We start from the raw sequence: 13,703 nt of genomic DNA, 5'->3' as shown, positions 1-13,703 counted from the left end.
TACCCCTTCACCAAACTGTGGCCTTCCGTGGTCGCCAGCAGTGTGGCCGTTGCTAAGAGACGTGACCCTGTCCTCCCCGGTTCCCAGCGGCCAGACCTGTATGGCAGGTGCTCGCTTGCCTTCAACCTCTCTGCTGTAAGCGTGTTCGCTAACCTGAACCGTGTCTGCGGCTCCCTTTTCCAACCTGTGACGTGGGTCAACCGCTAGCCGCCACTAACATCAAGCCAGAGGTCCAGGCTCCCTAGGCAGGACCTGATACGGGTATTCGATGAATCTGAGGCATGGTCATCCTTCTCGGTCACCTGGAGAAAGAAGGCTTCCAAAAAAGAGGTAAAGCCATCACATAGCTATCCATTCTGTGGGACCTGTTGAAGCCCTCCTCACACAGCGGGGAGGGGATGCTTCCATGCTCGGGACAGGGGTTGCCGGGAGGAGTTCTCCCTCCAGCAATGTGGAAACCCTGCGCTCTCGTTCCTCTATCACCAGGGCCTATATTAAGAACATTAAATGTCAGCGCAGACGCTTTAACTGCTAGTGTGAGGGTGAAAGGCAGGTGGGTCACAGGTGTGAGGGAGGAAGGGAAAAGTCAGGAGGTAGAAAAGGCAAGGAGGGGGCAGAGTGTGTGTGGGGAAGCAAAGTGGGGGAGGTATTGAGAAGCCCGATACAATTAATGAACACACACACAAGGTGTTTGTTTAGGTGCAGACAACAAACCCGGAGGGACAGGATCAGTCTGTGGGATGGCAGCTCCGGTCGCAGCCTGGGTGGGCTCAGGCTGTGGGTACAGCTCTATGAGACTACAGGGAGCCTGGGCTTCACACCCCTGCAATGACTCTCACTTAACTAGTGAAAGGGTTTGGGGGTAAAGAGCCCCCTTTGGAAAAGCAGACTGTCTGCAGAGGCGCCTGTCAAAGCGAGGCCCCGTTGCTAAGGAAACCGCCTGGGAAGTCAGGAGATGAAGTCACCCCACCTCCCCAGCAGGCATGAGGTTTAGAAGGGGCCTAGTATTCAGTCCACGTCTGCATTGGTGCCTCTTGGGCCTGGCTTTGGGACCTAGGTGGGGCTGAGGTCTTGCCTCCCAATGACCATGAGCACGCCTGCCGTTAGCTCAGTGGTTTGCCAAGGAAACTTGGCTAGACAGCAGAGGCAGTGGGGCTTTGGAGAGCCTGTAGGAGGGCAGTCTGGTACCAAAGGGGCCACAGCACCCCAGAGTGGGCCTAACATGAGAGGATGTTTTGGATTTCTCAGGAGAAATTTTCAATTAGATACAGATGAGAACGGCTTAGGATGGGCAAGAGAGCCACTGTCTTAGACAAGGTTACTACTGCTGTGACGAAATACCCGGATCAAAGCAACTCCGGAATGAAAGGGTTTATTTGGCCTAAACTTCCGTTTTATAGTCCATCATCGAAGGAAGTCAGGACAGGAACTCAAACAGGGCAGGATCCTGGAGGCAGGAACTGATGCAGAGGCCATGGAGGGGTGCTGCTTACTGGCTTGCTCCCCATGACTTGCTCAGCCTGCTTTCTTATAGAGCCCAGAACCAGCAGCCCAGGGATGGCCACACCCACAATGGGCTGGGCCCTCCCCCATCAATCACTAAATAAGAAAATGGTCTACAGGCTTGGCTACAACCTGATCTATCTTATGGAGACATTTTTCTCCTTTCTTTCCAATGACGTTAGCTTATGACAAGGTGGCATAACACTAGCCAGCTTGACCACTGAAGTTTGGACACAGCTGGCTGTGGCCTGGCATCATGAGGATAACACCGGGAGCTTTGAAACATAGTGAGGTGGCTTCTCTCTGGGGAGCCTGACATCTGCAAGGGAAAAGCCAGGGCGACGTGGTCTTTCATCACACTATGCTCAAGCCGTCAAGGCAGGAGGGTATGGCCCTCCTCCCAGACATCCTTAGGGCCTATTCACTCATTCTGTTGCTTATGGAGGAAAATAAAGGACTTGCTTAGTCTCCTGTGAAGGCCATGTTGGCATTACACCCCCAGTCAGGGCTGTGGGCATGTAGGGGGAGGGGGCAATCATGGGAAGACCTACTGAAGAGAAGGAGCCTTGGCGCTGGGGCCAGGCAGCCCAGACAGCAAAGGCAAGTCCTTGCTACCATTCCCACCCTGGGTAACCTGGGGACAGTTGCTCACAGTCCTAGTGCCTCAGTGTCAGTTTGAACGTAGGGAGTGGGTGTGTGGGGGAGGTCTAAGACATACACACACAAATACATAAGTCAAGACTCAGTAGGATACCATGGTCTTGAATTCCCACCCCTCAGAGGATAACCCAGTCCTTACCTGACACAAGTGCCAGCTTTGAATGCCCAAGGCATGTACCCCTTAGCCTTTGGGTACCTCACAAACACTCACTCTCAGGACATGCCGAGTGCCTGGCACAGAGATAGCCAACCCAGCCCTGCTCAAGGAAGTCTCCAATCTTAAGAGTGGGGGAGGACACAGACATAGGGGAGAGAAATAGGGTGAAAGCGGTAGGGAGGGAGGATACAAGGGATGGGATAACAATTTAGATGTAATCTGAATAAATTAATTAAATAAAAAGACAATCATACATTAAAAAAAAAAGAGTGGGGAAGAAACAACACCGACAATGCAGGCTCCAGGGCTGTGACACTCCCTGCTGCTTTGTCCCTGGGCCTGGCCCTCTTGGCTCTAACACCCTGTCCCCTGGCCTACCAGTTCCTGGAAAGCAATATTGACAACTAAATTCATGGGCTCAGGATGGACTCTGGGCTTAGCCAGGTGGGCACTATCCCAGTCTACACTCACAGTCCTTGGTGTAGGAGATGTTCCTCAGCCCCAGCTCACAGTTGAGCAGACAGGGTCACACTGAGGCTCTGACATGCAGCTAAGAAGCGCTCTACACCCACTGCACCTGAAAATTTGTGTCATAATGATTCCTTCTCCATTCTCCTCTTTCTTGTCCTCCTTGGCTCATGATGGAGTCAGTTCCCCTGCCCTCAGGAGGAGGTAAAGCCACAACTGGCCTGGTCTCTAATTGAGATCTTGTTATCCTGGTCTCTAATTGAGATCTTGCTATCCTGGTCTCTAATTGAGATCTTGCTAGTCTGTGCTCTAGCTGAGATCTTGCTAGCCTGTGCTCTAGCTGGGATTTTGCTAGCCTGTGCTCTAGCTGAGGTCTTGCTAGCCTGTGCTCTAGTTGAGGTCTTGTTAGCCTGTGCTCTAGTTGAGGTCTTGTTAGCCTGTGCTCTAGCTGAGCTCTTGCTAGCCTGTGCTCTAGCTGAGCTCTTGTTAGCCTGTGCTCTAGCTGAGCTCTTGCTATCTTGTGCTCTAGCTGAGCTTTTGCTATCCTGTGCTCTAGCTGAGCTCTTGCTAGCCTGTGCTCTAGCTGAGCTCTTGCTAGCCTGTGCTCTAGTTGAGGTCTTGCTAGCCTGTGCTCTAGTTGAGGTCTTGTTAGCCTGTGCTCTAGTTGAGGTCTTGTTAGCCTGTGCTCTAGCTGAGCTCTTGCTAGCCTGTGCTCTAGCTGAGCTCTTGCTAGCCTGTGCTCTAGCTGAGGTCTTGCTAGCCTGTGCTCTAGCTGAGCTCTTGTTAGCCTGTGCTCTAGCTGAGGTCTTGCTATCCTGTGCTCTAGCTGAGCCCTTGCTAGCCTGTGCTCTAGTTGAGGTCTTGCTAGCCTGTGCTCTAGTCAAGATCTTGCTAGCCTGTGTTGTAGCTGAAAGACATCTTGTCAGTCCACTCTTGCTTGGCATCATGTCTACAAAACTGGAGCCTAGAGTCTCGTGGGATGTTGCTGAGCTGGGGAGGTCACCAGGAGTCCCAAGCACTTGCTTCCTACTCCAGGAGCAACTGAGAAAGGCCAGAGAATCACAGGGGCTGCCTCAGAAGCTGGAACTACCACAGAATGAAAAGCTCTGGACTCCATGGCCCAACAGAGGCCCAGTGAAGTCCTCGATGAGAGAGATGGGTAGCTGCTGTCCCAGGGTCCCTTCTGTGTGGCAGAGGTCTGAACAGCACCTCTCTGAGTGTGGCCCCAATAGACATCTGTTGTCCCTTCCCCTACCTGCCACACCTGGTGGCCTCCAACTCTGCACATGCTAGACTGGCAGTCCCTCCTGCCTCAGTTATACCATCCAAGCCTGCAAAGCCCAGGAAACCCCACTACGCACCTGTGCCCAGATGCAATAAGTGGCCCCAGGTGCTGGACCCTGGGAGGGATGAGGCTTTCTGAGGTGACACCACATCAGAACCCAATGCTCCAACTGGCATCCAGGTGGGGACTGTGACATGGGCAGGCTGTGGCCTGAATTAGACTGCCATCCAGAAGGGCTTGTCTGGGGGCATCCTGTGACCCTTTACTCAGGCTCTGGGCAACGTTTTTCATTAACAAGTAGGTACAGGTACAGATAGGCCTGAAAGCAGCCTGGCTTCCACCACTGGCTGTCTGTGGGGACACACTGCTGAGCCTGTTCCTGCACTTGGAAGAGATGAGCTAATGCCTTCCTCACGAGATTGAGCTGATTGGCCCTAGTCCTGGCAGAGTGTGCAGCCCACGGCCTCCTTGTTAGTATGAAGGAATTTGGTGGAAGGGAAGCGGCCTCGAGGAAAAGTCAGGGAAGCACCAGGATGTGAGGACAGCACACACCTCGTCATTCAGTGTGCAAGAAGCAGCAGCCAGAGCCTTCCTTGTCAGTTCCCACAGGACAGAGTCAGCGATGCAGGGAATGTGGGCCAGCACTTTCCATCCTGTATCAGGTAGCTGTAGCTGTGTAGCAAGTCACCTATATTCAGTCATTTGCAGTAGCTTAAAACTGTGTGTTCATCTGCAGCCAGAGGGATGGTTCATCAGCATCCCTACTAGCCACAGGGATGGTTCTTCTGGGCTCAGTGGGGATGCTGAGGCCCACACTGACTCTGTCAGGGCTGACTGGTTTCCATCACAAGTCTGGAGACTGGTTGGCTGTGAGCTAGCTAGTGAAGGCTGTGGTCTGAGTTAGACTGCCATCAAGAAGGGCTTGAGACAAGGATTCCGCCCAACCCCTCCCAACTCCCCTCCCTCCCCCAGCCCTCCGACCCTCCAGAGCTGTCTCCTTTGCTACTCCCAGGTTACAGGGAAAAGATGACTCAGTCATTTCTGCAATCAGTCTTCTGCAGGGATGAGTGAGGGTCGAAGTCCGTTTCTGACTCACTGTCTATTTGCTGTGTGAGATCACACAAGTGCCTTCCCTTCTCTGAGTCAGTTTCTTCAGGCACAAACAGGTCAAAGCACTCAGAGAGATACATTCTGAGAGCCAAGCTGGTGCCTAGTGGTGGAAGAAAACGACAAGAGTGGGCTAGAATGCTCCTGAGGGTCTGACAGCTCCCCATTGTGCCTGGGCCTGAAGGAGCCCGGTTGGGGGTCTCCTCCCGCCTCTCTTCTTGCCCCGACTTGGGAGCCCTCCTGCTGAGGACTCTTCAGCGCCCGGGGTCTTAAGGATGCTTAAGTAGCAAACTATGTGTTGATAATAAAATTTGCCTGCCTCTCACAGACATCCAATTTGCTTACCATCCAAAGAGAAGCACTGGGTGCCAGCTTCTGAAATTGTTTTAATCTCTGCCACCGAGCGCTTCTGGCAGGTTTTTCAACTGGAAAATAGGAAATGAGTTAGAAACAATGGAGGGCCATGGGATAATCTCACTTAAGATGTTTGATCTATCTGGGAGGAGGAGGTGAAGTTGAAATCCATTTCCTGGTTCACAGCCAGACTCCGGGGCGGGGGTGGGGTGGGGAGTTAGAGGGAGAAGAGATGCTTTGGAGAGGACTAGCCCCCCCTGGTCCAGCTCTGGCCAAGATTAGGACTCCACGCCTGTGCAAGCCTGGAAAACCTTAGGAGACAATCTGGGCATCACTGTGGAGTGTGACTTCCCTGTGCGGATGCACTTGACCTTTAGATGTTACAGGCTCCGCTGCTCACTGCCTCAGTGCCTGGCTTGTCTCCAGCACCAGACTCCAGACCTGAATAAATACACTTGAGACAGTGGAGATGGCTCAGTGAGTTAGAGTGCCTGCTATGCAAGCATGAGGATCTGAGTTCAAAACTTCAGAACCCATGTAAAACACTGATGGTGGCTGTGTGTGTATGTGCCACACTAACATTGTTAGAGATGAAGACCGGAGCCCTGAGGCTCGCCGGCCACCAGCCTGGCTCCAGGTACAGTGAGAGACTCTGTCTCAAGGGAATAAGGCATACAATGATGGAGCAGGACCCCTGACACCATCTCTGGTTTCCACATGTAAGCATGCATGCATGCATGGACTCATCCCACATCCCACATATAAGCATAACACACACACACACACACACACACACACACACACACACACACACATCACTTACACACAGACACCACACACACACACCACACACACACATACCATTTACACACACACACTCCATCCCCCACCCTCCACATCACACACACACACACACACACACACACACACACACACACACACACACACACACCACCTCCCATACAATTCATCCAGGACCAAGAAGGCGTGGTAAAGATGATTACAGCCATCCCACTACTATATCTTCACAAGACCCGAGAGGCCCTGGCTTCCAAGGCCTCCTTTCAGATGTGACAACAGGCACTGAGTGTGTGTGGGAGGAAGAGCGGCACCTGTGCCGTCCCTGTAGGTAGCATTCTTTCCAGGCAGACATGGAGTGGTACCCTCAGCAGAGACATGAGGAGTGGTCTTCCCACTAAGGCGGTCACCGCAGCTTCTAGACCAGGCCATGTGCCTGAAGAGTATTGGCTTCAACAAGGAGCAGGCTCTTGGGGCCAAGCAGGCAGGGAGTCTCTTTACCGAAACACTCTGGTCAGGCACACATGCGGACATGGACAGCTCCATACAGGCAGCACTAGGACAGATGGGCCAACACACAAATGCCCCCTGAGGGACCCTGTAGCTCTCTCTGGCCACCCTGTTCCCATAAAAGCATGTGGCTTTTAAGGAAGCCGGGGCCCTCATGATAATCAACAATGAGGGGGTCCGATTGGATTTCCACGTGTGTGTGTGTGCTCGCGCACCCATGCGCGCCTGCGTGCATGCATGCCTGCCCCTTCCCCCTCACATGCAAGCTTATATATGCATGGTACACAATTAGTGTGGGTGGCAGCTTCTGTTTGGGGCTGAGTCTTCCCATGTCTCCAGCCTTCCTGCTCTCCACAGTACCTCTAAGGGGAGAGGGGAAAGCCACTGATGTGGGACCGAGGGAGCGGGCTAGTCATGGTTGAGGATTCGCGTTGATCTCTGTGGCTCCAGCCAGGGTGTGTCCAGCTTTTCCGCCCTCCAGGTGCTGTAGCGTGACCCCACCCACCCCCATTACAGGCTCCCCTACCTCCCCTGGGCCTGGCCCCTTGGGGTCCCGGGTTGGGGGTTTAATGCATTATTGATCTCCTTGAGAAGGGAGAGTGCTGCCGCCGTGGGCCCAGGTAGCTTATTTTGTGCGTCGATGACATTCAGGTACTAGTGAAAAATTATACCAATTATTAAATCAGCCATTATTACTTCAAAGTGCAATCAGTTGTCACAGCGGAGAGAGCTTGCACGGTGCGTTATTAGTCGGGCTGTGTGCACAGGGAAAGTGCTGAGAGGGGAGACTTTAACCAAAGGGCAAATGCATGAAATTTACTTAGAAATAGCGATTTATCACCCCTGGGTTTCCTACTGCTCAAATCCAGGCAGACACTTGGCTGGCAGGAGACAGGCTCGGCGGCTGCCCTGCCCCCTGCAGCTTCCACCCTGACAGGAAATGAAAAATTGAGAAGTCGTTGTAACAGCTTAAAGATGCATTATCCTTTTGATGTGCAATTTGAGCTTCATATCCAAAGGCAGGTGAAATAGCTGGCACCCACACGGGCAATAGGGAAGAGAGAGAGGCACCTCTTCCAGTGTGGGAGGGGCTGGTGCAGGTCCCCAGCTAGCTGCATCCATCCTAGTGGACCCCCAGACAGGGCGAGTCCTGGGGATGGAACATGATTAGGGTCCAGGAGAGAGATGCAGGCTAGGGTGGGAGAGGTAGACCGAAAGACACAAAGAGTCAAAGACACACAAGCAGAGGAAGGAAGAAAGAGGTGAAGACAGCAAAAGGGAAGGACAGAGGGAGAAGACAGGTATGGTATCACAGAGGCAGAGCAAATGGAAGGAGACAGGAGAAGGAATGGTTGAAGCTGAGTGTGCAAGCACCCAAGTGTGCAAGCACCCAAGTGTGCATGCCTGTGAATGTGCAATGTGGGGCATGCAGGACTGTGGCCATGTGAGTACAAGGACTGTGCAAGTGTGCGGGCATTCAAGTACATGCATTTATGTGCAAGTGTGCATGAGTGTGAGTGGGTTAGAGTGCAAAGGTGAGCTTGTTTGTGAGGATGTTTCAGTGAAGGGGCAAGCTGGTGAACTCAGATATTGGCAAGGATGGGGGCCCCGCCAAACACCTTCCCAAAACCAGAGGCCAAATTTACTGAGTTTCATTTTTTAAACTTATTTTTATTTTATGTACATTGGTGTTATGCCCGCATGTATTTCTGTGCGAGGGGTCGCATCCCCTAGAACTGGAGTTACAGACAGTTGTGAGCTGCCATGTGGGCTCTGGGATTTAAACCTGGAACCTATGGAAGAGCAGTCAGAGCTTGTAACCTCTGAGCCATCTCTCCAGCCCCCTGAGTTTCATTTTTAACGTTAGTACAAACCCATCTTCCTTGGGCAATGGAGTATCTAGGTCCCAGAAAAGCCCTTTTTACCCACCATTTTTGACTGCTCTCATCCTATGGCACAGACCTCTCGTGGTCCATTCCCCACACCCCAACCAAAGTCCCATCCAATTGCGAGCAACGTAGAGAACTCTCTCCCCTTAGCATCGCACTGAGGGTCGGGGACACATACTGACCCCCTAGGCCTTTGCATGTACTGCTGTGTGACTCTGAGGCTCTTTCATTAGGTGACCCCTGCTGGTGGGGAGCTAATCTTCCACGGGCCCTGCACTCAGGAATGTGATGTACCCTAGGCATCCTTATAAAGCCTGGCTGCAGTGCAGCCACTCTGTGGTGGGCCCCATATTGTTATCTACCGGGCGCCTGTTGTTAAAGCTCACCAACTCACTAGGCTTCTCCACGGCCCATCTTCCCAGTCGGCTGTTGGAGGTATGGGAGTACAGGCAAGACGGCATGGCACTGGTGATGACAGGGTCCACTCCGCAAACACGTATGTCAGAGATGGTGCAGAGGTCCACCTGAAGGCCCATGGGATGAGCAAGAAAGCAATGAGAGTAGCCACTTCAATTATTATTGTTGGGCTCGGGAGATGGCTCAGAGGTCAAGAGTACTGGCTGCTCATCCAGAGGTCCTGAGTTCGATTCCCAGCAACCACACGGTGGCTCACAACCATCTATAATGAGATCTGGTGCCCTCTTCTGGTGGGCAGGCACAAATGCAGGCAGAACATTGTATACATAATAAATAAACAAATCTTTAAAAATATTATTGTCACTAAGAAAATAGAGAAGGAGGAATGCCATGAAGGGTGACTATCTCTGGGTGACAGAGTTAAGAAGGACCTTAAATTTTCCCTACTGGCCTTTTCTATATTTATTGAGTCAGGATTAGATTTACAACCAGGAAAATTCAACAGGTTTCCGTTGAAATAAGCAAAGAGGCCCAGGAAGCCCTGACTCTCTCAAGACCCTCTATGTGTGGTGGAGCATGGAGGCTTTCCTGCCTTGCTTCTCATTATGATGAACTTGCACCCCAGGGCTCTGGCTGTCCAGGGCTCTGGCTGTCCAGGGACACATGCAGGTCCAAAGTCCCTGACCTCTTGTCTTCTCTGGCATGGGCAGGACCCCCCAGCATTTACATTCCTTGCTTAACCCAGCTCCCCACTTGCTGCACCGGCCCACAAAGCTGTGGAGCCCAAGACGGAAGCCTCGGTACAGAGACACCAGTGTGGGAAAGAACGGCCTGGATGTTGTCTCTGCCTCCCGGAGGCTGGGATCTCATCATCAGAACACGGGCTTGGCCAGGTCCTTCCTTTCCCCCCTTAGCGGCATCCACACTCCTCTTTCAAAGCTAGTGCCTGGCCCTCGAGGTCTCAGAGCGAGCCCCGTAGCAATAGGAGGAACCCCCATTTTCGAGGTCTGAAAGGTGAGGAGAGGGGGAAACGGTTGGCTGCGAGCGTGGGTGGCATGGCTGGATGCGGCCCGGCTGCTGGCTCTGCATCCATGCCCTTTCCATGACACCATCTGGCTGGAAACAGATGGCGGTGAGAACGCAGAACTAATCAACTCCTCTATTGATCCCAGCTTCTCCACCCAGCAGATCGATCTTCCCGTTAGAAAGGGGCGGGAGACACCATCAGAAGGGTCAGAGGGACCTAGAGACCCACTCAGCCTGGTAGCAGGACAGCCACGGACCCTGCTCTGAGCTCAGTCCCCTGGTGGTCATCTGGGTCACAATAATAAGATCTGGTAGGGCAGGGTGGCCAAGTCCTGCATTCATAGACCAGGAGCACTGCCAGGGTGTACCTGGTTAGGGATGGGGGGGGGGGAGGGCGGGGAGGGAGTGGTTCCAGATCCCAGTTTCTAGTTCACAGCATTATGGACAGGATGGACAAGCCTTCTGACTTTGGTCTTATATTTCATGTGTCATATCACCCATCTGTCTTCCCATCCATTTTTCCTTTCATCTCTTCAGTCTCCTAACTTTTTCTGATCCAACTTTGTGTAAGATATTGTGGCTCCTAGGGGACCCCAGAGTACCCATAGTCTGGTTGAAGCAGTGGGGACATGGATGAACTAAGCTCCAGGCCACAAAGGAATCACTGTCAACACTTCTTAGAAGGGGCTCCTTCTGCTGTTGCAAGGTCTGTCGGCTTTACAGATGTTTTTCCCCCTTCTAATGAAGCTTGCTAGGGGCAGAGAAATGGCTGCATTTCTCTCCATGGTTGTGCAAATACTTATCACAGTGCATTGCACAAGGCTGGGCCTAAGAAACCATTGGCTGGGTAGACGAATTGTGTGTGTATGTGTGCATGTATGACTGTATGTATGTATGTGTGTATGTATGCATGTAAGTGTGTGTATGTATGAATGCATGTATGTATGTATGCATATATGTATAGATAGATAGATAGTTGCATGGATAGGGGAGTAGGGGGTTGAACACGTATGTGGGTAGGTGGATGGGTGAAACAGTAGAAGAATGAGTATGAGATGGTTAAATGGCTAAGATGGATGGATGGATGCATGCACGGATAGGTGAGTGGGACTGTGGATGTTCAGACATATAGATAGGTGGATAAACAAATGAGTGGATGAGTGGGTACACAGATTGGTGGATGGATGGATGGATGGATGGATGGGCAAATAGGTTGACGACGGGGTGGTGGGTAGACAGAAGGCAGACAGAGGATAATGGATGGATGTGTGAGTACATAGATAGATGGGAGGGCTGGTGGGTAAGTGAATGGCTAAATGAGTGCGTGGATAGATAGGTGGATGCACGCATGCACGCATGGATACCCGGCTGGAGGGGTAAGTGGATGAGTAGATGGGAAGACAGATGGATAGGTAGGCATGCAGATAGATGGATTAGTCGTTAGACAGACGGTAGATGCAGGATAATAGGTGGATGTTTGAATGGATAGATGGGTGGGTAGGTAGATAGGTGGATGAATAGATGGATTGGTGGATGGGCAAACAGATGGATGTGGGTGGATGGGGGAGTCTATAAAATGGACAGATGGGTGACATGTATTATATGGATGGATAAGTGGAGGGATTGATGGGTAGGGGTGTGTGTGTGCATGTGTGTGTGTGTGCATGTGTGTGTGTGTGTATGTGTGTGTGTGTATGTATGTATGTATGTATGTGTACGTGAGTAGATAGCTAGATGACTATTATCAGTGTGTTCCTCCTAAAGGCTCATGCATTGAGGATTTACTTGCCAGCTGATGGGCACTGAGAAGTGACCTGGCCCTCGGGGTTCTGACACATCCCATAGACTGACCTCTTGCTGCATTGCTAGGGTGGTGGCACTATGAAGGGATTGTAAAAAAAAAACGTAGGAAGTGGAGCATAGTAGGAAGCAGGTCACTGGGGGTGCCCTTCCCTTTTCCTGTATTTCCTTCCTTCTTCTTGTCTGTCACAACAGAGCTCCTCCCCTGCTATGTGGCATTTCACTCTACAGGGAACCCAGAAACACAGCCAGGAGACCACAGACAGTGCCCTCTAGGATGCCTGGCTTCAGTTGTTCCTCTCAGACACATGGCCACATCTGGGGGCACATCATCCCTCCCCTGTGAATTTGCTCGTCTCTGATGAAGGAGGGTCACTTTCTTAGCAGCAGTCCCCCTGAACAGGCAGATGGCTCTCACTGGGGACCTCGGCCCAGCCCAAGCCAGGCCTGGGGAGCTGCCTTTCTTTGTCCATTTGCTTCACCCCTTCATGGAATGGTTAAAAACATCACGCCATTGAAGAAAGAGTATCTTCTCAGCCCTGCACAAAGTCCCCAAGGGCTTCGCCTCTCCTTATTACCTCTGCATGTGGTGGCTGGGAGCTCACTCAGAATTGTCAAGATAGCTCATAAAGTGAGGCTCCCCTAGGAGAGAGCATGCTGGGTAAATTCCCACTAGTCAGAAATTATCAGCACCATGGCCTTCTTTATCCTAGACTCCGCATCTATTAAGATAAGGTCAAATGATTCAACATAGGAATAGAGGCTTATCTGTTCAGACCAGACAAGGCGCAAATCAAAACAGGCATGGGTTATTCATGACTCCGAAATGGCTCTTAATGTGACAAAAGAGACCCAGGACAAGAGACCCAATGGGGGAGGATGTGTAGGAGCTTCACTGAATTAGGGCAGCCCTCTTCTCAGGATATGTCACACAGTAGGTCTATACTAGTCCTGGTTCCACCTAGACACCCGGATCTTTGTCTTTTGCCCCAACTTCACAGACTCACTCCAGTGCTACCCTCAGGGTCCAGCCACCAGAAGACATCAGATCTGAATTGTCCTCACACTGGTGGCATCCACTACATGCTCATAGCCCAGTCCCTACCATCATCTCTCACTAACTTTCACCTTGGCCACTAGGAGGAGTGTTTATCAAGTGCCCACTGTAAGCTGTACTTCCTGCTAAGGAGTGACTGAACAGCCATGGCCCCTGCCATCTTGGAGCCCTTACTTGGTTAAGTCCACGTCTTCAGTGGTCCAGGAAGAGCTGTTGGATGAAGGACGTTCATCTCCCAGGAGATGGGAAGGGTCTCACTGGGATGGGACGTGGACTATGTGGAATCCAACCGGGTACCTGATTTATAAAGATGCTTGTGTTGGAGGTGGGTGTAAAAAACTGTACCTTGGGCACCTCACATCCTTTCCTGCATCTCTGCTCCCTGAACCGGACTGGGTAAGGTCACTGTGGAGGGAGGAAGTGGTCCCCTGGGGGATAGCCCTGGGAGGGATTGTATGATTGCCGGGGAGCTGAGATGAGCCAACCAGGGTGAACTAGCGTAAGGGGTGGGAGTTGGGTCCAATCCTTTGTCTATAAAATAGACACAAGATTTTTCAGTTGATCAGCAGCAACAAAAAGATTTTAGTATCAACCATGTTTTCTAAGAGGGAGGGGCATTTCCTGTTGGTCTCGGCTCTGGACATCTGAGCTCCAGTTCTACCTCCCTTAGCC

General features: G+C 51.8%; 1 protein-coding gene across 1 annotated transcript in view; it reads left to right on the top strand.

The window, feature by feature from the left end:
* The window catches only part of Rpl12 (ribosomal protein L12), a 1,083,577-nt gene extending 1,074,005 nt beyond the window's left edge, over nt 1-9,572 (top strand). The window contains exon 7 of the mRNA XM_051166258.1: nt 9,567-9,572. Within this exon, the coding sequence (XP_051022215.1) occupies nt 9,567-9,572 (6 nt within the window). The remainder of the gene's footprint in view (nt 1-9,566) is intronic.
* The last annotated feature ends 4,131 nt before the right edge of the window (nt 9,573-13,703 follow it).

This window comes from Acomys russatus, chromosome 24 (genome assembly GCF_903995435.1).
Source record: "Acomys russatus chromosome 24, mAcoRus1.1, whole genome shotgun sequence".
NCBI lineage: Eukaryota > Metazoa > Chordata > Mammalia > Rodentia > Muridae > Acomys > Acomys russatus.
The sequence above is the reverse complement of the archived record's forward strand: the minus strand, read 5'-3'. Positions and strand labels throughout refer to the sequence as shown.